The following is a 22,647-nucleotide window of genomic DNA, read 5'->3' as shown; positions in this document are numbered from 1 at the left end:
GTAAACACAGTAGAGCGCCCGCTTCTCACATCAAACACAGTAGAGCGCCCGCTTCTCACATCTAAACACAGTAGAGCGCCCGCTTCTCACATCTAAACACAGTAGTGCGCCCGCTTCTCACATCTAAACACAGTAGAGCGCCCGCTTCTCACATCTAAACACAGTAGAGCGCCCGCTTCTCACATCTAAACACAGTAGTGCGCCCGCTTCTCACATGTAAACACAGTAGAGCGCCCGCTTCTCACATCAAACACAGTAGAGCGCCCGCTTCTCACATCTAAACACAGTAGAGCGCCCGCTTCTCACATCTAAACACAGTAGTGCGCCCGCTTCTCACATCTAAACACAGTAGAGCGCCCGCTTCTCACATCTAAACACAGTAGAGCGCCCGCTTCTCACATCAAACACAGTAGCGCGCCCGCTTCTCACATGTAAACACAGTAGAGCGCCCGCTTCTCACATCTAAACACTGTAGTGCGCCCGCTTCTCACATCCAAACACAGTAGAGCACCCGCTTCTCACATCTAAAACAGTAGAGCGCCCGCTTCTCACATCTAAACACAATAGAGCGCCCGCTTCTCACATCTAAACACAATAGAGCGCCCGCTTCTCACATCTAAACACAGTAGTGCACCCGCTTCTCACATCTAAACACAGTAGGGCACCCGCTTCTCACAATTAAACATAGTAGTGCGCCTGCTTCTCACAGGTTCATCACTTGGTCATAAAATTTTCTTTTCATTCCTCCAATCATGAGTTGAGACATGGGAGACAAAATGTCAAATTTCTGAAATTTAATTTTGAAAACACACTTAGGATTCCTAAAGTTCACCTGTGAACGGATCCACTTAACAAAAAATTTGGTTCTGAATTAATCTTCAGTCTGTCTCCAGGTACTTGGAGACTACTGAAGGTTGTCTGTTGCTAAGCCATACTTCCAAGGCCAGAGATAGAAATACATTTTTCTTCTTATATGAACATACTACAATTAAGATTACTTTCTATTTTCCCTTCCAGGACAACTAAACTACCTGGGATCCAGCCACCAGATCTGGCATGTCCTTGCAGTGGTGATGTTGTATTGGTGGCATCAGTCAACAGTGTACGTCTTGCAGTACAGACACAGCAAGCCTTGTCCTGACCACGTTTCACACTTGTGAATTCAGGTACGGCCGCTGGACTCAGTTGTTAAGCAATATATAAGGGGGGAGTTGTGTACCCCACTATTTGTAAGGCTCCCATCAGTTTTTCTTGTTTCCTCTTGTCATGAGTAATGCTTTATAAAAATGGAAAATGTGTATTTGGGGATCTATAGTATTAACTGCTTTACAGGCCCTTAAAACTACTAATTTGCTGCTTGTACAGAAAATTAGTTGATGATCATAAGAAACATCTGAATAACAATGAGTGTGAAACTAGTGTAGAAATAAGATTAATTTTACTTAACACCAGCTTAATTTCCTTAGGAAGGGCTCATCTCCATTAGAAAATGGAGTCATCCTGTGTGATTACTGGGAGATATTTTCAGTAAATACCAAGTTTAAGTGCCTAATCAAAGGCAAGGGTAGTTACCGTCAATGCTTAATACAAGCTAGGATGGTGATTTTGAATGATCACTGTACTTTAAATACATGGTTTATGAGACACTGGCATTTAAGATATTACTTTCTTTAGCTATGGGTTCTCTTTTCCCTAGAAACACTGGGTATTTTAGTTTGTCAGAATAAAAACATTACATTTCTATTGAGCGGTATTGAGAAGAGGAGAAGGACTTGCATTGCCATTTTCTGTCAGAGGGGAGGCAGTTTGTAAACTACACCATTAGTTGACAGATTTTGTGGTCTAATAACCGAATCACTGGCCATCTAAACATTTTAACTTCAGAGATTAATTTCATATAAATGCTGAATTCTTGTGAACGGATTGTAGAAAGTTTTTGATTCTAAAATTCTGAAGGACCTTTTGCCTCTCTGAATTTGCAGTCCTGAATTTCCTGATGGGGGTTTGGGTGCTACTTTCAAGTCCATAGAATCTAGACTGCCGCCTAGACCCTGAAATGAACCTTAAGCCTTAGAGCACAGTCATGCAGAGGCCCCATTCGATGATGTGCTTACGCATCTGCACTCTAGCCCTCATTTATGCATGTGCCAGCATTCCATTGATGACTCAGTATTGATAAACACCTCATCTAATATTTGGACCTGAAGCATTAAACTTGCTCTTTATTGTATATACTTAAAAAAATAGATCTCACTGCCCTAACATACAGTGTAACTCTTATCCTCTAGTCTTTTCATATGCATAAATTAAATCCCTTAAAGGAGACATTTATAAAAACGTACATGGTTTAATGGAAAATAAAATATTACCCAAATTTCTTAATGAGTTGATGTGAGCCATTTTAAATACTGGTATATTTTCAGAATAGTAGAATTACTAAGTATGAGAAAAATGTTGATTGATGATGAAACTCATTCCCAAACTGCCTTTGTACATATATTAGGCAAAGTTAATTGTGCCTCAGTTTATAACTGTAAAATATTGTTTTTCTTTCCAATGTAGTGGTTTTGGAACATAAATTCCCCATGCTAGTATGCTCAGCCATACCCATTGTTATGATGGAATACTACTTTGAAGTGGCTATTTTATAAGGCCATAAACTTGATCCATATGCTAAGTGATAGAATATTTTGGTTCTACAATATAGTAGGATGTATTTCCCCTAAAACATCCCTTCTAGGGCTACATGATATGTAGCTTTAAAATAGGTAATCTGTCATTTTGGCCAAACAAAATAACACTGAGTAGTTGTAATTAAGTTAAAAAGAGGGGAGAGTGTGGTTATGATGGTTTCTTTGAATTTAAAAGGCATTCGGAATCTGACTAGAGGGAGAATTGTTCTATGTAAACATTTCGGCTTCTTATAAAAATGTTAAATATTATAAGAAAGCTATCCTCTCTTTTATTTACTATGATACATTTACTGTAAAGTAGGGAATGAATGAATGTGGATTGCTGTCAACTATAAACACTTCTGTATGTCAGCATTTAATGACCACCTACTGTGTGCACAGCACTACTGGTAAAATTTTTAAGATATTGTTAACATTAAAATATTTTAAAATTGCCTATAAATCTGAGCCTTGTAATGTATATTTAAGTTATTTTTGTTTTTATAGATTTATTAAAATGAAAGTATACTATCCAGTTACACTACTGGAAAAGACTGTTTTAATTTTACCAATGTGTAAACTATAAAGCTCTTTGCCTACAAACTTTATAAGTACGTTTTAAAATTACCTATGGCTGTTTCAAATTGTCTAGTGCTTTATAGGGTTGTAGTTAACTCATTTAAGAAACAATTACCTTTCTATATAAAGCATTTTCAAATAGCAAGACAGTGCTTGTCTTTTTGTTATTATACAGAGCGCAATTCAGTGAGCTGCATGGCAAAATACATATTATATAAATAAACTGGGCTTACTAAATGTCTTAAGTACTGCTTGTCCTTCTTTATAATACGTAACAGCTTTAAACTCATATTTTAGAATCAGGAATGAAGATTCAGGGAGTATATGTCACATCTTACGGCATCCCACCGGACAGAGTATCTGCTGTGAAGATTGTGACTGACTGGCGTAACGCCGCACAGCTCTCCATTTGGCAGGTACCTACCAGATATACACACTTTGCCCTGTGTTAAATGTCAAGGGGCAAAGCCTGTCTCTTGGATTCCTGCCACCTGCTGAGCCAAGTAGGTGCATATCCACCTGAAATCAGCATTTCTGGTAATTCCACCCTTGCCAAAGTGTGTGGAAGAATCAGTTCAGCCATTAGGGGACAGACAGACATGTCTTTTGCATGCATCATCACAATAACTGAAAAGAGGTATAGATGCTATTGAGGACCAAGGCCCCTGAAATGTTGTGCCACATTTCCCAAGCAGTGAGCAATCCAGAACTGACACTGCCTCTAAGAAAACACTTTTGGAATACAGAGGTGAATAACAGTGGGAGTCTCTTGTGAAAAGTGAGCCTCCATCCTTAAAGGGCCGAAATGCGGGTACAGCTAACAGGGTTCTAGTCCTCTCATAAATCTGGTATCAAAATGCTATCTAACATGCATGTAATCTCAATTGCGCCAACCATCTGAACTATCTTTTTTAATATGCTATAACATAACTTTGAAAGCTCATGCCTTCAGTATGAGTATTAACTACATGATATGGCTTTCTTTAAAAAGGATTTGTTTTTCAGGGTAGCACCTGTGGCTCAAAGGGGTAGGGCGCCGGCCCCATATGCCGGAGGTGGCAGGTTCAAGCCCAGCCCTGGCCAAAAATCACAAAAAAAAAAAAAAAAAAAGGATTTGTTTTTCAAAATAAATAGCTCAAATTATAGCATATATTGTCTCTAAAGAAGTTAACTACATTTGAACAGTGATACGTAGCAAACTGTTTTTTTTCTTTTTTTTTTTTATTGAGACAGAGTCTTTCTCACTCTGTTACCCTGGGCCTGGGTAGAGTGCCATAGTATCATAGCTCACAGTATGCTCAAGGGATCTTACTTGCCTCAGCCACCCGAGTAGTTGGAACTATAGGCACCTGCCACAACACAAGGCTAATTTTTCTATTTTTAGTAGAGATGGGGGTCTTCCTCTTGTTCAGGCTGGTCTGGAACTCCTGAGTAGCCTGAGGCCTCCCAGATGCAAACTGTTTTTGTTTTGTTTTGTTTTTAAAGACAGTCTCAATTTGTCGCCCTCAGTAGAGTGCTATAGCATTTCAGCTCACAGCAACCTCCAGCTCTTGGGCTTAGGCGATTCTCTTGCCTCAGCCTCCCAAGCAGCTGGGACTGTAGGCACCCGCCACAACACCCGTCTATTTTTTTACAGTTTGGCCGGGTCCGGGTCCAAACCCACCATCCTCAGTATATAGGGCCGGCACCCTACTCACTGAGCCACAGGCGTTGTCCGCCATCTATTTTTTGATGAAACTTTCTAATCCTTTGTAATATTTTGCTGCCTTATACCATTCATTAAAAAAGACACAAAGCCCTATTTTCCTGTATAACTTTAGATATATTACTACTTACAGTAGTAACATTTACAAATAAAATGAATCTTTCCACAGGCTACCGGTCTGTTACCCCACTGGTTTGTGGAATAATACGTAATAAGATAGTAGTGACGCCTTGATGCCAAGTTTAGTCCCTCAGTCCAACAAATAGGTTTTCTCTTTAAGGTATTAAAACCTCTTTTCTGACATAATCAAGGATTAAAATGTTATTTAAGCAAATCAATAACCAGTATTTTATTCAACCAAAGATGTTACTAATCCTTAAGTTACACATAATGCAAAAACTGCAGAACAGGTTGAGAAGGCACTTCAGAACCTGAGTTTTTGCCTTGCTGACCTATCAGTAATTACAGTCACTGAAGAGGGCTGTTGTTACAAAAATTGTAAGTGCTCTTATTACGAAAATTCTAGGTCAAATGGAGTTTCTTACCTCAATCCTAAACTGTGAGCTCCTTAAGAACAGGGATCTAACGTCGCCCATTTCTCTCTCCCACTAGCAGGAGCTTAACATCTGTGGTATGAACAAAAGAGCCAAATAGTAGTTTCCATCCAAAACTTTTAATAAGTAATGAAAAATTCAGAAGTTTCTGATTATAAAGTATATGTAATCCATTTGGGATTTATTGCATCCTAAAGAAAGCAGATTATTAAAACAATAGGTTTGATATATACAGTAAGAAAATAAATTTCAAACATAGTGAATCAGGGATAGAATTCAGTCAAAAAGAAAAAGCAATAAAATAATAAAATCTGTTAGTGCTTAATTAGATATGGGAAAGGCAACTGATTCTATCTCATGACAGTTTCCCAGCTATATTAGAGGACTGAAGTTACTTTAACAAGTATGTTTTAGAACAATTAGAAATATAATAATGATGTAAATTCAGTTTAAAGGTTAAAGTTATTTGCTTAGTGGTACATAAAAGGCCTCAGAAAATTCAAGTTTTACAAAAAATAGAAGTGTAATCAAAGTGCACTTAAAGCTGTTTGCCAGCAATTGAAAAGTAGGTTCCATCCACTTCTGTTAGATGACTCCAACTGCAGAAGAGCATAGTAATAAAAATAATTCTCTTTCAGAAGGAGCACTATAAACTTTAAAATAAAAATAACCCCAAATGATGAACCTTTGTATTTTCATCTACCTTATTCTTTTAGTGGCTTTTGTAAACTCTCCCTAGGAGTAAATTGTTCTTTTAGACATGATTGTAGTTGCAATTCCATTTTCTAAAAATTCACATTACCTCACGGTAGAGAGATGTGATAAATGCATGCATATGTGTATATATTTTTATCTTAATATATAAAACACCACTGAGTATAAAACTTTTCAAATAAACTATTCATTTATGTTATTCTCACAGTAGATAAGTCATCTTATTCTCACAGTAGACTGTCAACTCAATAATTGGACCTAAAGTGATAAAAGACTTGTGCTAAAAAGTAGAAAAAGTTCACTGCACGTTCTAAATATTTATTAAAGTAAATGTACCCAAACTCTTCAGAAATAGTGATATTAAAAATACTTGTACCTCCTAACAGTGGTTGCATGAAGTACCAAAACCTGAAAGAAACCAAGCAGAGAAACTGCACAGTGAGAGACCACTCTGCCTGGTGCAGGTCAGCACAGTGAGAGACCGCTCTGCCTGGTGCAGGTCAGCACAGTGAGAGACCGCTCTGCCTGGTGCAGGTCAGCACAGTGAGAGACCGCTCTGCCTGGTGCAGGTCAGCACAGTGAGAGACCGCTCTGCCTGGTGCAGGTCAGCACAGTGAGAGACCGCTCTGCCTGGTGCAGGTCAGCACAGTGAGAGACCGCTCTGCCTGGTGCAGGTCAGCACAGTGAGAGACCGCTCTGCCTGGTGCAGGTCAGCACAGTGAGAGACCGCTCTGCCTGGTGCAGGTCAGCACAGTGAGAGACCGCTCTGCCTGGTGCAGGTCAGCACAGTGAGAGACCGCTCTGCCTGGTGCAGGTCAGCACAGTGAGAGACCGCTCTGCCTGGTGCAGGTCAGCACAGTGAGAGACCGCTCTGCCTGGTGCAGGTCAGCACAGTGAGAGACCGCTCTGCCTGGTGCAGGTCAGCACAGTGAGAGACCGCTCTGCCTGGTGCAGGTCAGCACAGCAGAGTGGCCCACCTTCGTGTCCTCCACGAAGACAACAGGCTGCACAGTTCAGCAACGGACAGGGCAGCACAGCAAGCTGTGTCTATCTGCAAATCCACATAATTTCCTGACTATGCCCAAATACACACATACACAGCAAGTGGGGTATTGGGGAGAGAATTACACTTCCAAATAAATATTCTAGCCAGTTAAATTTTCATCCATCCTATCACCTTTCCTCATCCACTTCATGTATCTATTATATACCAACCAATTTTTGTGTCTTAGCAAATACATTCTTCAGTGCCACAAAAAGCTGATCTTTTTGATACTAACATTTTACTGAAGTAAAAATATTGAAATAATTAAGCAAATGGTCCATTTTTTAAATTATGTAAAGTCAGCAAGCATTATTAAAGCTGTTAGGAAACAACTTTGGCCTCAGATTTTTGCTACCTTCATAATATTTTACTTCCCTTAGTGATGTTCAAGTGTAACAGGTTTAGAGCTATGACTATATTGTAATGAAGCACAGGGGACACCAAATATTACGAAAATAATTTTTTCAACTTTTCCTTGATCCAAAATTGGACCATTCCATAATAGAGCCAAATGTTACTGAGTGCTGTGTGCCATGGGCTGTGCTCAGTGCCTTCACAGGCCTGGGGAGCTTTGTTCTCATAATACTCATAAGAGAATCCCCTTCCTGTCCCTTGTGTGCAGTAACCAACACCTTGACCATGATGGTGGGAGGCAATGATTGAAAACAGAAAATGTGAGTCTATCCTCCTTGGGAAAACGCCTCTACTTCAACACAATCCCAGTTGAATCCAAGTCTTTCCTCTGAGCTACAATCGAGAAAAAGGAAAATCCGTTGGTTGTTTTTTAAGAATTTATCTAACTTTGTAAGCCAAAAGGTCTACATCAGTGTCTGAATCATTTAGCATTATTCAGTGTATTGTAAAACTCTAGGCATTTCACGTGTATATCCAGAGGAGACCATATTAGTTCATCCATTACCCCTTGTAAATGATGAAACTCATGAGCTCTGGCAAAGACCAAGGACTAAAAAATCAGAAAAACATTCTGTACATATCAGAAAACAAGATTTGCTTTAAAAAGTAAATTTTTCTGTCTGATACAAACCTACTGTAGTTTGTGAATTTACTACGTGTAATAAACTCTTCACTTTTAAAAGAATCACTTGCACCTATTTTGTAAAGTTTTAAGAGGAACATGGACGCAAACATTTGCATTAGCAGTATCAACCAACCTGAGCATCACAAAGAAAAAGGTGCAAACGTAGGATCTGCCTTTGGCACAAGGATAAGTAATTGGTGCAGTTCACCTAATGAAAGTATAACTCCAAGTTGTAATGTAATGCTTTGTCTGCCTCTGCTACACTGTAATTCACATATTGCTTCCAATTTATATCATATTTAGCGTGTAAAATTAAAAGCATTAAGAATAGTTTAGTTATAGACACTTTGCTTCTTTCCAAATTCTGAACTATGAAATAGGCAAATAGCTTATCCCACTGGGGCACTAGGATTAAGAGATTCTAATGAGACTACTAATAAAATACGCGTTAAAAAAGTTAATTTAAAATATAACAATTAAAAAGAATGCCAGATGATAAAAGTTTCTGCCCCTTTTTGTAAATTGCTTTAACAGACCTAGAAACTTCCAAATGTTAATCTGATAGCAAAGGACAGTTGATTTTAACCTAAAATATAGACACAGGACACACAGAAAATTTATTCACATTAATTCATATGTTATGTTTATCATAACACACAATTTCTATAAAATCTCAAGTTTGTAATTAGGATTTGTGGTATTTAAAAGAGAAAGGCAATTTGGCAGCTGGATTCTTTTCGGTACAGACATTCAGCTAGCAGGGGCGAGATGGCGGCCTTCATGGCACAGCCCCTCACATCTGCGCTCAGACCCGGCATACCAGGCCAGGGGAACTTGCCCCAAGATGCATGAGTCCTGCCTCTAAGGCTTTGTGGGTTTCACTGTTCTGTGTACTTTATTAACACTACTCCACCCTCCACACCTAATAAAAATTAAAATAACTTGTTACGAATTGGGGAGTATGTGGTGAAGGTGGAGATTTAATAGGTACATTATTAAACACAACATGATTTCACAAAATGTATTACATTTCAGGGTTTCAGCTACATGCTTTTCTCCTGAAAAAAAATTTCTTACCCTTGTCCTCACTCCCATTTTTCTAATTATCTGCTTTATTAGGGATGTTAATAAAAATTTTGGACAAGAAGCCATTCACAACCAGAGCATAAAGTTTCTAAAATACTGAATTTTTTTCTTCCATATTTTTTTTCTTTTACATTTTTAAAAAGTCATTATGTTTTGTTCTAGGCTTCTATGTAGTCATTCTATTTTTTTTAGATTTGTTTTAACTGACAAAAATTGCATGTGTTTATCACGTACAGCATGTTTGGAAATACGTATACATGAGGATGGCTAAATGGAACTAATATATGCATTATCTCATATACTTATCATTAGATATTACATATTAATGGCACTTGTTTTTAAAAATGAAAAGTTTTAGGCACAATAGTCAGTTACTTCTGGCTCTGCTTTGTTTTTTTTTTGTTTTTTTTTGTTTTTTGGTAGAGACAGAGTCTCACTGTACCGCCCTCGGTAGAGTGCCGTGGCGTCACACGGCTCACAGCAACCTCTAACTCTTGGGCTTAGGCGATTCTCTTGCCTCAGCCTCCCGAGCAGCTGGGACTACAGGCACCCGCCACAACGCACGGCTATTTTTTTGTTGCAGTTTGGCTGGGGCTGGGTTTGAACCCGCCACCCTCGGCACATGGGGCCGGCACCCTACCGACTGAGCCACAGGCGCCGCCCTCTGGCTCTGCTTTGTAGAGAAAGGTGTACTGACTGAAATCTCTGTACACTGCAGAAAATAATTTTCCAATTCTTTAAGAGAACTAGATTGTTTTTGACTGTGTGGATGTTAGAAGAGACCTTAAAAAAAATTCACAAACACAACCTGTGCTGTGTACAAATAACCCTAGTTTTAAATGTAGATGTAGAATGAGCCTGGACCCAAAAGTGACGCTCCAGTATCAAAAGCAACAGTAGTTTTCCTGCCCCTTCTCTGGCTACAGCCCTAGAAAGGTGCCGTGTGCTCTCAGGCTCCTGGATTTCTGCGCTGTGATGTCAGCAGCAGAAACCCTGGGTCCGAGTTGGCATTTGAGCTCCCCTTTCTCCTGCTTGGAAAAGGCATCGAGTTACTACCCTGTAGAGATACTTCCTTTTTCTATTTGGTTTATTTTAAAATCACCTATTCTGATTGACGTTTAAGAATGAACAATATAAAGAGCTATACAAATAAAATTTCTTTCAAATTCATAAAACTATTCATACTTTTTTGAAACAGGAGTTAATGCCAAGAATCCGTCAGAAGTATCTACTGTTTAGAAGGAAATGGAGCAGCACCAAATGGGTCTAATTCAACTGGTTGGGACTGTTGGGACTGATGTGGAGTGATGCTTTGCACCACAAGTTCTGTAAAGGGCACGGCACCAAAATCATCCATTTTCAATGCATCTGTACTATGGAATGACCCATGTAGTGAATTCTGTCTCGGCCGGCCAGGCAGGACAGTGTTGTGATCCGCACGGATGTCACTCAGGCCCTGAAGGGAAGGGTGCCGTGGCAGGTCTGGCGGATGGAAGGGCTTGGCGCCAAAGGGATCCAACAGACTCTCCTCGGGTTGTAGAACATTCCCTCTGTCTTTCCCATCAGTCAGCGCAACGCTAATGTTCTCCTTGGAGTCCGAGATGGTTAAAAATTCGTTGCTGCTTTGAGAGTCTCGGCGGCCCACCCTCTTGTGCCTGCGCGCCCTCTCGGGAGTGCGGTAGGCCGGCTTCAGAGCCTTCTTCGCGCTGGTTGGCGTGCCGTGATGCCGCTTCCCGTTGCTCTTGGACGTGTCTTGCTTCGTGCGCCTCTGGCGAGAGGACAGCTTCTGTAAGCTGCGCTGTTTGACTTTTTGCTGCTGATTCCCAGTTATTTCTTCAAAGGGCACAAGACCAAAAAGGTCCTCACTGCTTTCACTTTTACGTGTTGACGTGGGAAAGGGCTGAAATGGAGTGGAGCCAAATATGTCTACACTTTTGGGACAACTAGGGATTGTACGTGCCTCCGAGCCCCCCGCACGGCAGTCCAGCACGTCCACCTTCCTGCTAAAGGGGGCCTTTGTGAACACATCAAACTCTTCTTGCTCAAGTCCCATGGCGGGAAACCTCTGTGGAGGAAGATTCTTTTCATTCTCTCCCTGCTGGGACAGTTGAGCATGCACTGCGAAGAAGGGGACGGCGCCAAACACATCAAACTCCTCTTGTCTGGGAGTCTCTACCCCAACATCAGAGGGCAAGGGTGTTGGGGTGAGGAGTGTTGTCCTGGGATCCTGGGTTGGTCCACTGCCAGGGGTGTCCCTGTAGACAGGTCTCGCGTCACTGTACTTTGCTTTCGCCTGCTCATAATCCGAATCAGAGCTGTGTTTCTCGTCTTCCTCGTCCTCGGAATCCATGAGCAGAGGCCTGTGACCCAGATTTTCTGGTTCAGTATCATCATCATTAAAATCTCCTTGTTCTCCCTGAAGAATTTCTTCATCCTCTTGCTCTTCCTCTTCACTGCTCTTAGGAGAAGGAGGATCTGATTCAAAATCACTCTCAGATTCATCCTTCTTCTTCTGAATGTGACCCCGTCCTGATGAATTCTCCGAGGGTTTCTTCCTAGTCTGCTGATCTTTAGATACTGCACTTTCCCTTCCATTCTTGGTATGTTTTGCAGTGCTGTTTTCTTGATTCAAGGATGAATGTTCAACTTTCTTTTCAGGAGAACCTGCAGGTTCAAAGAAAAATTATTACAGCATTTTGATGCATTTCAAAAATCCATTTACACTAAATGTTAATGTATATTATCACATGGCATTACAAATGGCTCAAATGAAGGAAAAAATAATGTTGTCAATTCTGTCACTGGCCTTTGAAAATGCACTCGTCCTCAACTAAATGGTTAAGTCTTAATGCAGACAGACTCACTCATCCCTGGACCCTACACACTACCTCCTAATCACAGACTTTCCCTGAGAGCTAAATTTTATTTTTAACACCCAGAATATGAACCTGAATATAGTAGATAAGCAATCTACTTTTTCCCTACAATCAAAATAAGATCATTCAGCTGAGTCTGAAAGCTCAGATGCCACATTCACCACACAGCCTTCTATTTATATTTCAACTCAACTGTATAATTTTCTCAGAAATCAACAAAAATGAATAGCTTGTCAGCTTAGTTACAAGTTTCACTATTTTTTTTTAATCAGCATTTCATTTTTTGTCAACCAGTATCTCTGAGGTGGGTCTGCACAGGTATCTCCCTCAGAGCCTGATCAAAGCTGAAGAGCAGACAGTGACCTGAGACTGTGCCAAGGACACCTGCCTTCCCTACAGGACATATCTCCCTTTATAATACCTGTACCACTCGGCATTACATTAAAAACATGCTCCCTTTAAAAACAAATATAAACCAGCAATATGCTAACCATAGGATATATAATAAAACTGTACTAAATATGCTTCACAAAGATACCAACGTGAAAATATACTGCCCTCTCAATACATTGGTATACTTAATTGACTTTCCAGAGACGCACATTGTCATCCCCTTCCCTTTGACTAAGATAAAATATTTTCAAAAAATTTAGCTAAGATTGGAAGTAAAATGCAGTCACGAAAGCTAATTAGCCTTTCCCATCACTCAGTGGTGTCTCTGCAATGTGACGACTCTGAGGGTTTCCTTCTTGAAAGTCGGCACTGCTGTCTTCTTACTTTTGACTGTAGAGACTCTTCTCTCACTTCATCCCCTCAAATATGCCTGTGCACCCGCCTCTGTCCTGGCTGTGCTGCTCCCTCTGCAGGCTCTCCCTGGGTCTTAGCTCCTCAAATGTGGATTGCCAAGTACAACAGTTTTTGGCTGACACTGATACCTTTAACCGAGACTTGGATTTCTGATATTTGCCATGAATACTTATCCATTGAGAATATATGACCTACCATTAGCTCAAACTCAATAATTTCACAAAAGAGATCTTTCCTCTTAAAGTATGCTCCTCACCAGTTCTATCGGTCTCAAACCAGCACAAATCTGGAAATCGCTTCCCTTTACCCCACCAAACAGCTCCTGCGCTTCCTCTCTCCCCTCCCAGGCATCTGTGTCACTCCAACTCCTGAGCCCCCTGCCTTCAGTCCATGGCCCCGAACTGTCACCAAAATGATTTACTTGAAACGCTAATGATTATAGCAGGAAACCACATAGTGACCTGCTTAAAATCTTCCACTGGCTCTCTAGAGTCTCGACCTCCACCAAGCCCAGAGCGTTCTTCTCTGTCAGGGTCCCATCCTTCCACATCTTTAGCCGTACCCTGGTATTTTCCATGGCTGTTGGTTACTACAAACCACCCAAGCTCTCCCTACTCAAACTCAGGAATGAAAAGATTTGGATAATTTTTTGGACCTATCTTACTATCCAGGCTCTTATTATTTGCTGTCAAAAACTCAGGAACCTAATAGTCTGGGGTATCAGGGAATACTCTACCTTGTTTCTCTCCCACTTTAACAGTGTAACTCAGGACAAATGCCCCTCTATCCCTCCCACTCGACACCCTAGTGCACGGATGTATTTCAAGACCCCCCCTGTTATAGTCTTTCAGAACCACTCCTCAAAAATACCCATTTTGTACTTGGAACTCTGATGAACCTCAGGCAAGCCTTAATTATGTACCTACTCCACTGTGTTTCAGTTATTTATCAAATCATTATGATTTGTCCTTAATATCTTATTACCACTCATCTGTGTAACCTTGTGCTGTGCTGAATCAGTATTTGCTGAATGAAACAAAAAGTGATTACTCTTGAGTTCAACTATATTCAGAATATAATAAAGAGAGTTGGCAATGAATATAAAGGACTATCATGAAAATAAACTCATTACATCTGCACGTTTTTAGCTCAGAATTCAGTCATTTGCATTTTCTTACTTCATTCAACGAAAAACAAAGAGCACATCACTACATGCTACACACTGATAGTTCATTGGGAGTAAAACAAACATGGGTTCCTGCTTTCAGGAGCTTCCAATCAGTGCAAGAAACACACATTGTGACTGGTGCTCTGATGTGACAGGTGGCAGGGGCGTGACCTCCGACATTCAGTGAAGACTGAACACTGAGAAGGAGCCGCTTCAGCGGGAAGCCACGGCGTGTTTGAGGGACTGAGGAGAAGGCCAGTGTGAAGGAGCACCTGAGCAGCACAGAAACGTACAGGAGTGCTGAGGTGGGGGGACTGGACAAGGCCAGCACACCAGTGTTAAGGACCCTTCAGAGCCATGATAAGGAGCTGGGGTTTCATTCAAACTTCAGTGCACAGCAGTAGGCTTAAAAATGGGTATCATGATCAGGTTTATACTTTGAAAAGACAACTAACTTCTCTGTAGATCAAGACTGAAGAGGGGTAAAAGTGGGGACTTGGAAGAGAAACTGTAGTCATACAAGTTACAGGTTACAGTGGCATGGATGACAGTGGGGTCTGGGTAGACAGAATTACAGACTGAAGAGGAAAACGAGGTGGACGACGGTGCCACCATCACAGAAAGAAAAGAAGGAGTAAATAAGTCGGGAAGTAGAAAACAGCATCAAAATTTGATTTTGCAAAATGGCTCTTTGTTTACTAAAACAATTGGCTGTGGACACTTCGATGTTGACGTTATATGAGACATGAAACTAAGTGTAAAGCAGTTAAATACCCATGGCTTGTGTAAAGCACAAGCAAACAAATGTAGAAGTCATCACTATGCAGAGGGAGGCACAAGACAAAGGGACATCACCCAGGAAGAAAGCAGAGAAGTAAAGGCGGCTCCCAAGTGAGCCCTGCGGTGTGAACATTCAGCAGCAGCAGCGGAGGAAGAGCCTGCCAAGCAGACTGACCAGTGCCCCGGAGAGGACCCAGCCAGGCGAGTACAGACCCCGACACCAGCAAGGGGAGAGCGTTTTCAGGGAGGTGGCGGTCAGCGGGGCTGGATGGTGCGGGGCCCGTAGCGTGAGGACAGCAAGTAGTCCTGGAACCGGCCGTCGCATGCAGATAGCTGGCCACCCAACAGCGCAAGGGAGATAAGCCTGTGGAGAGTTCCGTCAGGGCATATGCAGCTCCAAATACTACCTTCTGCCTGTGCCTGAAACCAGCCAAGAGATACACGCTCTATCTGTTGCCCTAACAGATTAAAAGCAAATCAAATGCAGATTCTCAAGTTTGACTTCTCCCACACAGCGTTACTTCTAGTATTAAAAGCAAAGATTACTTTTAGATTAGCTTAATTTATTCAAGATTTTTATTCAAAAGAAAAATACGTGTGGTTCAAAAAGACTTCCTTACCCCTGACTATGAAGGATTTGCCTTCTTACTCTGCAAGCTTCTCACCCGCCCTCAGAAAGCCACAGCTAGCTTATGGACACCCCCAGGAACATTCCACTGTGTTTCCAAACGGCTTCTGCAGAACACTATTCCCATAATGACCTGGGGCCTTGGGGACGAGTCTATGAAATGACACACACTGTGTTCTGCCTCCACCTGTCACTTGGAACATGCCCATTTAAAGGAGCTAATGAGTCTAGCACAAAACGGCCTGTTGGCTGGGTGGCTCAGCCTGTGACCCCGCACTCTGGGAGTCTGCGGAGGGTGGGGTGATTGACCTCAGGAGCTCCAGACCAGACTGAGCAAGAGAGAGACCCATCTCTTAAAAAAAAAAAAAAATAGAAAAACTAGTTGTGGCGGGTGCCTGCAGTCCCAGCTACCCAGGAGGCTGAAACAGGAGGATCACTTAGGCCCGAGAATGAGGTTGCTGTGAACTATGATGCCACAGCACTCTACTGAGGGCATCAGTCTCAAACAAAAAAAAAAAACCTCCAAAATAACCTATCTAATTTTATGAGATGTAGGATTTCACAAATTTGCTTCGTTACCCTTTTATTTACATGTAACACCTGGTAATCTTTATAAACAACTATACAAAAAGCACTTTAGGAGAATGCTGCTCTACACCTTATCTGGGAAATGTTCCATTGCTAAGACACTTAGTTTAGTGCCTGAAGGTCTTCTGGAACATTTGCCACAGGGCAGACACTACATCTTGAAGACTTCCAGTTCACCTTCTTTTTTTTGTTTTTTTACAGTTTTAGGCCGGGGCTGGCCTTGAACCCACCACCTCTGGCATATGGGGCCTGTACCCTACTCCTTTGAGCCAGTTCATTTATTATTGTTGTATTTTAATCCCAGTCGTCTTAAATTTTACTGTTTCCTTTACCCAATTGGCTATCGTTGCTTTCCAGAAGACATCTGCTGCTTTATACTTCTCATTTTGTCTGCCCTTTGTTGGCTTATCAAAGTTGTGTTAACAGAAATACACCTCTCTTTGTTATAAACTACCATACAGATCTATTTTTGTGATTGTCAGAATGGGTATAAATTTGTGTTTTGTTTTGTTTTTTTTTTTGGCCGGGGCTGAGTTTGAACCTGCCACCTCTGGCATATGGGACTGGCGCCCTACTCCTTGAGCCACAGGCGCTGCCCTACATTTGTGTTTTTTTTTTTTACTTACCATTTTTTTTTTAATTTTTCTTTTTTTTACTTACCATTTTTAAAGCATCTTTCTAGGTATCAACATAGTTCATCTGTTATTCTGATAGAAATATGATAAAATACTGTATATACAACTTTTAATTATTTACCAACAGAACTTCTAGGCTGCTTCTAGTTTTTCAGTATTTTAAATAGAACTATGGTTTATGTAATTTTTTTCTTGACGGAAAAAAAGAAAAAGAAAACCCTCCCCTTTTTAGTATCAATTTACTTTCTCCATATACAGTTATTCCCTTCTTACGAATAATTAATACACAGCTGCTAAAGTTACCCAGTAACATTCCTGACAAGGTCACAGCTATTCTAAGCTTTCCTCATACATAAAATGGGGTAAAAGTTTCACCTCATAAAGTTGTGGGAAAGAGACTTAAAACTTCCTGACACATGGTAAACACTCCACCATTCTCTCCAGGGAAGGGAGCAAATTATTTCATCCATCATACTCAACTATGTTCTAGTAACGTTTCTGGGCTCAATGGTTGCAGCTGACATTAGAGTGAGAGAGAGGCGTTGAGCAGCCATCAGGAGACCCGGGTGCGTTCTGGATCCTGGAAATTCCCTCTCGCTGTTTGAGATCACAGTGTATGTATTAAAAATGGAAAAGGACTGCTTTCAAAAAGAACAAGACACTATGATCTACGCCATTTTTGTGTGTAACTGGGGAAATTTTTTTGTGTAGACAGACTGGTTTTATTCAGCTTAAAAAGTATCCAAATTGGGTGGCGCCTGTGGCTCAAGGAGTAGGGCACTGGTCCCATATGCCAGAGGTGGCGGGTTCAAACCCAGCCCCGGCCAAAAATCACAAAAAAAAAAAAAAAAAAAAGTATCCAAATTACTTTTTTCTCCCATATTCTCACAACCCACACAGACATTGTTTAAATGTTTCCCTATTTCTCTATTCTTCCAATCCTTCATAAACTGTTACAAAGTCAACAGCAGCAGTGAGGCTGTCCCAGGGCACACTAGGAGCTATTTAAATATTATGCACCACTAAACACATTTCAGCACAAGCAGCCTTCTGTCGGCAGCACGTCCTGCTGAGGAGAAGGGCGGTTCCCCACGGCCAGTTACAACAACCCTAGACAGCTTTCACTTTCTGCAGTAACAGCCATCTATTTAATCACCTTCTATTCTTTGTGAAACTACAGAAGAGCTGAGAAAGAAATGGGAATTATACAAAAATAAAAATTGTTTCCCAGAAAATAGAAGGGAAGAGGAGAGCTGGAGGGGGGGTATTTGGGAGGACCTCACCTAATATGCATGGTGCAATGGTATATTTCAAAACTATTAAGAAAAAGAGTATAATTGTGATGGACGTGTTAATCAGTGCAATGTGAGCATTTCACACTGTGTATTAAATCGGTACAATGAACCCCATAAACGCATCACTGTACACAGTTATGCTTTAATAAATACAAAAAATAAAAAATAAATTGTTTCAATATATTCTAAGGCTTTTAGCCATGTTCCATCTGCACAAAAGCCTGTCAAAGTATTATAAGTTATAAAGTTGGATGCAACCATACAATGTGTACTACTTTAAAATGTGCCCTCTAGCTAACGGTGCTTAAATTTATAATCCATTTCTTTGCCTAAATATCTTCCTATAATTAAAATAAAAACTGAATCAAGATATTCCCACTATTTGTTTCTGCGGCCAGACTGCTTCTAGTTGTTAAATAATACACATTTGATTTACTATGAAATTTAATCAGGATTATTTCACTGCTGAAGTTAATTTCCAAAAGCATAGCGTAAATATGTTTCTTGACAATTCAATATGTCCTAAGTCCTAATAATCCCATATGTACTGAGATTCGTATTATTAACATAAAAATGGCTGTTTTTCGAGTAGGCAGAAGGGCTGTAGTATCAGTTAAGCATGAGGAATACGCACGTGCAACATTAAGAAACGTCTAGAACGTGTACAGAATCAGACTTCAGCTTTTCTCTATTATTTTGGTAAAATATTGTAAAATTTCATATGTTGACCAATTATTTTTATTTTGGGCTCTAAGCAGGGCATTTTTGGTCTCCTTTTTTTTTTTTTTTTTTTTTGTAGAGACAGAGTCTCACTTTATGGCCCTCGGTAGAGTGCCGTGGCCTCACACAGCTCACAGCAACCTCCAACTCCTGGGCTTAAGTGATTCTCTTGCCTCAGCCTCCCGAGTAGCTGGGACTACAGGCGCCCGCCACAACGCCCGGCTATTTTTTGGTTGCAGTTCGGCCGGGGCCGGGTTTGAACCCACCACCCTCGGTCTATGGGGCCGGCGTCCCACCGACTGAGCCACAGGCGCCACCCTGGTCTCCTTACACTAGAGACAGTGGAAGGACATTTCAGTGGTTTCTGGTCAGGATATTCTTTCTGTTTTGTGCTTTGGGAACTACAAACTGAAAATTTTAGCTTTTTTAGTATCTTAGCAAGTTGCATTTAAATCAGTGATACTGAAACAAGTTTACTAACTATACAATGATTTAATAAACAAGTCTCATACAAAAACCTATGTGATCATCTGTAAACAAATCTTAGCAAAAAGATTAATCAATTGAGAGCTATTATTTCAAATGCGATTCCCTAAATAAGAATGAACCAGTAGACCATTAGTCAAAACAGAATACTGCTTTCAGTGAAAAAACTTAAAATGGTGAATACATTAATATATATCACATATATATAAGAAAATATACAGAATATGTGGCTGGGTACGGTGGCTCACACCTGTAATCCTAGTACTCTGGGAGGCTGAGGTGGGTGGACTGCTTGCACTCAGGAGGTTGAGACCAGCCTAAGCAAGAGTGAAACCCTGTCTCTACTAAAAATAGAAAAACTGAGACAAGAAAATTGCTTGAGCCCAAGAGCTAGAGGTTGCTGTGAGCTATGACGATGCCATGGCACTCTACTACCCAGGGTGATAGCTTAAGATTCTGTCACAAAAAAAAAAAAGAAAGAAAGAAGAAGAAGAAAAAGAAAATATGAACTAAATCATCTTTAAAGTAGCTCAGGTATAGAATAAGAGTATTTTTCCATGTTTAAGTAAGAACACAGTTTAAAAGACTCAGTATTGTGGATTAGATTATTACTATCCTACTTTCAGAGGACAGACTAGACTTAGGAAATGATAGAATTCCCCAAGTAGAAAAATTTCCATGATTACATAGTATAATTAATAATGGTCTGGGTGTCCAACCGGTGGCCCATGAGCCACATGCAGATTTAAGGCCTTTTGTTTATCTGGGGTGTCGGATATTGTAAAAAGTATGCATGAACTTTTTTTAAAATTCTGCTCATTAGTTTTTGTTAATGTTTGTGTATTTAATGTGTGGCCCATCTTGTTCCAGTATGTGGCAGAAAAAAAAGAAAAGGTTTGTACACCCCTGAACCATTTCAAGTAGAACCAAAAGTTTTACAGAAGAGTATTGCATCTGATTGCTGGAAAAGCCAAGATTCATTCAGAGCCAAACCCTGAGAATAAAGTAAATGAAAATGCAGATCTGGGCAAATTATTAAGAACAGCAATGATAGATGAAATTTTAAATTCTCTCGTGTGGCTTGTAAACCCTGTCAGGGAAATTACAAATTCAAGTATTGCAAAAGACATTAGATCAATGAAATATCACTGACATACGTGTTAAGAAGACTAGTGTGCTTATTCACACACAAATTCTGCTGATCAAAATTATTTTCACTGGTCTACTTTATATACGTCATAGACAGAATTGCAAGATAATCATTTAAAGCTATAGTTAAATGGTTCAATTACTCAGTAATGTTAGTAAAATAACAAGCATTTACAAAATAAGTGAAATATCAATGAACTATTTGGGTAACTGTCTATATAATATACTTTCTTTCCTTGATCAGCAAAGAATATAAAATATCCTTTGCTGATGACCTGTGTTCTCATCTGAAATCCTGCATGATTTAGTGCTCCACTTTCTTCATCTGTAAAGTTGTAGTAGCCTCACAATGTAGTAGCAGCACCCGTAGCTCAGGGGTTAGGGCACCAACCGCATACACCGAGGCTGGCAGGTTCAAACCCAGCCCAGGCCTACTGCTGCTAAACAATGATAACTGCAACAACAACAAAAATAGCCGGGCACTGTGACGGGCGCCTGTAGTCCCACCTCCTTGGGAGGCAGAGGCAAGAAAATCACTTAAGCCCAAGAGTTTGAGTGTTGTGAGCTGTGACGCCATGGCACTCTACCAAGGGCAACACAGTGAGACTCTGTCTCAAAAAAAAAGAAAAGAAAGAAAATGAAAATACATGTTGTGCTTATGACAGTGCTGGTGCATGGCGGGCACTCCGGGGAGAGCTATGATGGCTATTGCTACTGTGTTACATCCTCATAACGACCATCAGCTTCTAATATACTAAGAAATGAATCAGACGGCACAGGAACGAATGTTGTCCAGTGCAGTGAAGGGCTCTCCCTCCTGTCAGGCTCCCACGTTAGGGTGGAGATGTTCTGTAAGGTCCTCTATGATCTTTCCTGAAGCATTTTCCTCTTCAATCATATAAACCACATCTTCAAATCTACCTTCCTCTTGCTTTCCCCGTCCTATCATGGCACGACATCCTACCACTTCAAAGGTAGGTATTACTCCCATCCAAAAGTCAGTTCTTTGGCCTCCTCTCATCTTTTTTACATTTTTATTTTTTTGGTGGCCTCAATCCTATTCCATAGCTTCAATTATATCTTGAAAGCATAAGAAAGGATTTTTAGAGATTTAGCCAATCTCTTTTTACATGTAAGGAATTAGAGTCTTGCCCAAGTTTAAGGCCATATTGATTTCTCAGATGAAGACGCTAGCTTAAAACTCTTATCTGTGACTGAGATCCATGGACTATCCCTGTAACCCCAGCACTATGGGAGGAGGAGGCCTTAAGGCCAGGAGTTCAAGACCAGCCTGGGCAACACAGTGAGACCTTGTCTCTACAAAGATTTTTAAAAATTAACCAGGAGTGATGACACATGCCTATAGTCAGTCTAGATACTCAGGAGGCTGAGGCAGGAGGATGGCTGCAGCCCCAGAGGTGGAGGCTGTAAAGAGCTATGATCATGCCACTGCACTTCAGCCTGGGCGACAGAGTGAAACCACATCTCTAACAAAAAAAAAAAAAAAAAAAAAATTTCTCATCTGTAAATTCTACAATTAAACTATCGGTATAATATCGTCATCAGCAAAAATTCAACATAGCTATCATCAACCCCCTGATAAAATACAACCATAGGTTTGTCTTGTAATTGTTTGTATACAGTTTACCAAACTATGTTTGAAAAGTAAAAAATACTAATAGGACAAGCACTGTTTTACTGAAACTTTATGATGACTATCTTGTGTTGAATATTTTATAGTAAGATTACATTCTAGAAATACTGTAAGACTCGATCAGCCAATAAAAGAATACTTGACTTTATAAAATCCACGAAAGATAAACATCCAAATACGATTGAGTCTCCATCTACAATATTAGGTCAATAATGGAACTTACTTGACACAGCCAAACAAACATTACATCCTCGTTTAATGAAACTTCATTGTATACTGGGGCAGATGTGAGAGAGATTAGACCTACACAGCGTGCTCTGACAGCAAAGTCATTCTGGAAGGCAGTGAACAGCACGTGAAGATGAATAAGGTACTACCTGACTTCAAGAAGCTTTTCATCTCCCTCTAACATTTGCGAAACAACTGCGTACATTTATGTATGAGTGACAAAGGTAAGAACAAGTGGA

The 22,647-nt window shown here is 40.5% G+C and overlaps 2 protein-coding genes across 7 annotated transcripts in view; one reads left to right on the top strand and one right to left on the bottom strand.

Annotated features, from left to right (window-relative positions):
• PAQR3 (progestin and adipoQ receptor family member 3) overlaps positions 1-10,778 on the top strand; it is a 34,728-nt gene extending 23,950 nt beyond the window's left edge. Inside the window, exons 6-8 of one of the 4 annotated variants that reach the window (XR_008380167.1) lie at positions 1,018-1,166; positions 3,549-3,667; positions 10,593-10,778. Coding sequence is in view for 3 of the 4 variants with exons in the window: in XM_053591637.1 (XP_053447612.1) it covers positions 1,018-1,160 (143 nt within the window). In the remaining variant the exon portion in view is untranslated. Of the gene's footprint in view, positions 1-1,017; positions 3,490-3,548; positions 3,668-10,592 lie in introns of those variants that run through there. The other 3 variants (XM_053591637.1, XM_053591708.1, XM_053591566.1) reach the window with 3 other exon arrangements.
• BMP2K (BMP2 inducible kinase) overlaps positions 5,940-22,647 on the bottom strand; it is a 145,151-nt gene continuing 128,443 nt past the window's right edge. For all 3 annotated transcript variants that reach the window (XM_053591169.1, XM_053591255.1, XM_053591333.1), the window contains one exon: positions 5,940-12,058. In XM_053591169.1, the coding sequence (XP_053447144.1) occupies positions 10,623-12,058 (1,436 nt within the window). In that variant the 3' untranslated portion in view covers positions 5,940-10,622. The remainder of the gene's footprint in view (positions 12,059-22,647) is intronic.

This window comes from Nycticebus coucang, chromosome 1, assembly GCF_027406575.1.
Source record: "Nycticebus coucang isolate mNycCou1 chromosome 1, mNycCou1.pri, whole genome shotgun sequence".
NCBI classification, from domain to species: Eukaryota; Metazoa; Chordata; class Mammalia; order Primates; family Lorisidae; genus Nycticebus; species Nycticebus coucang.
This window is presented reverse-complemented; position numbering and strand designations above follow the sequence as displayed.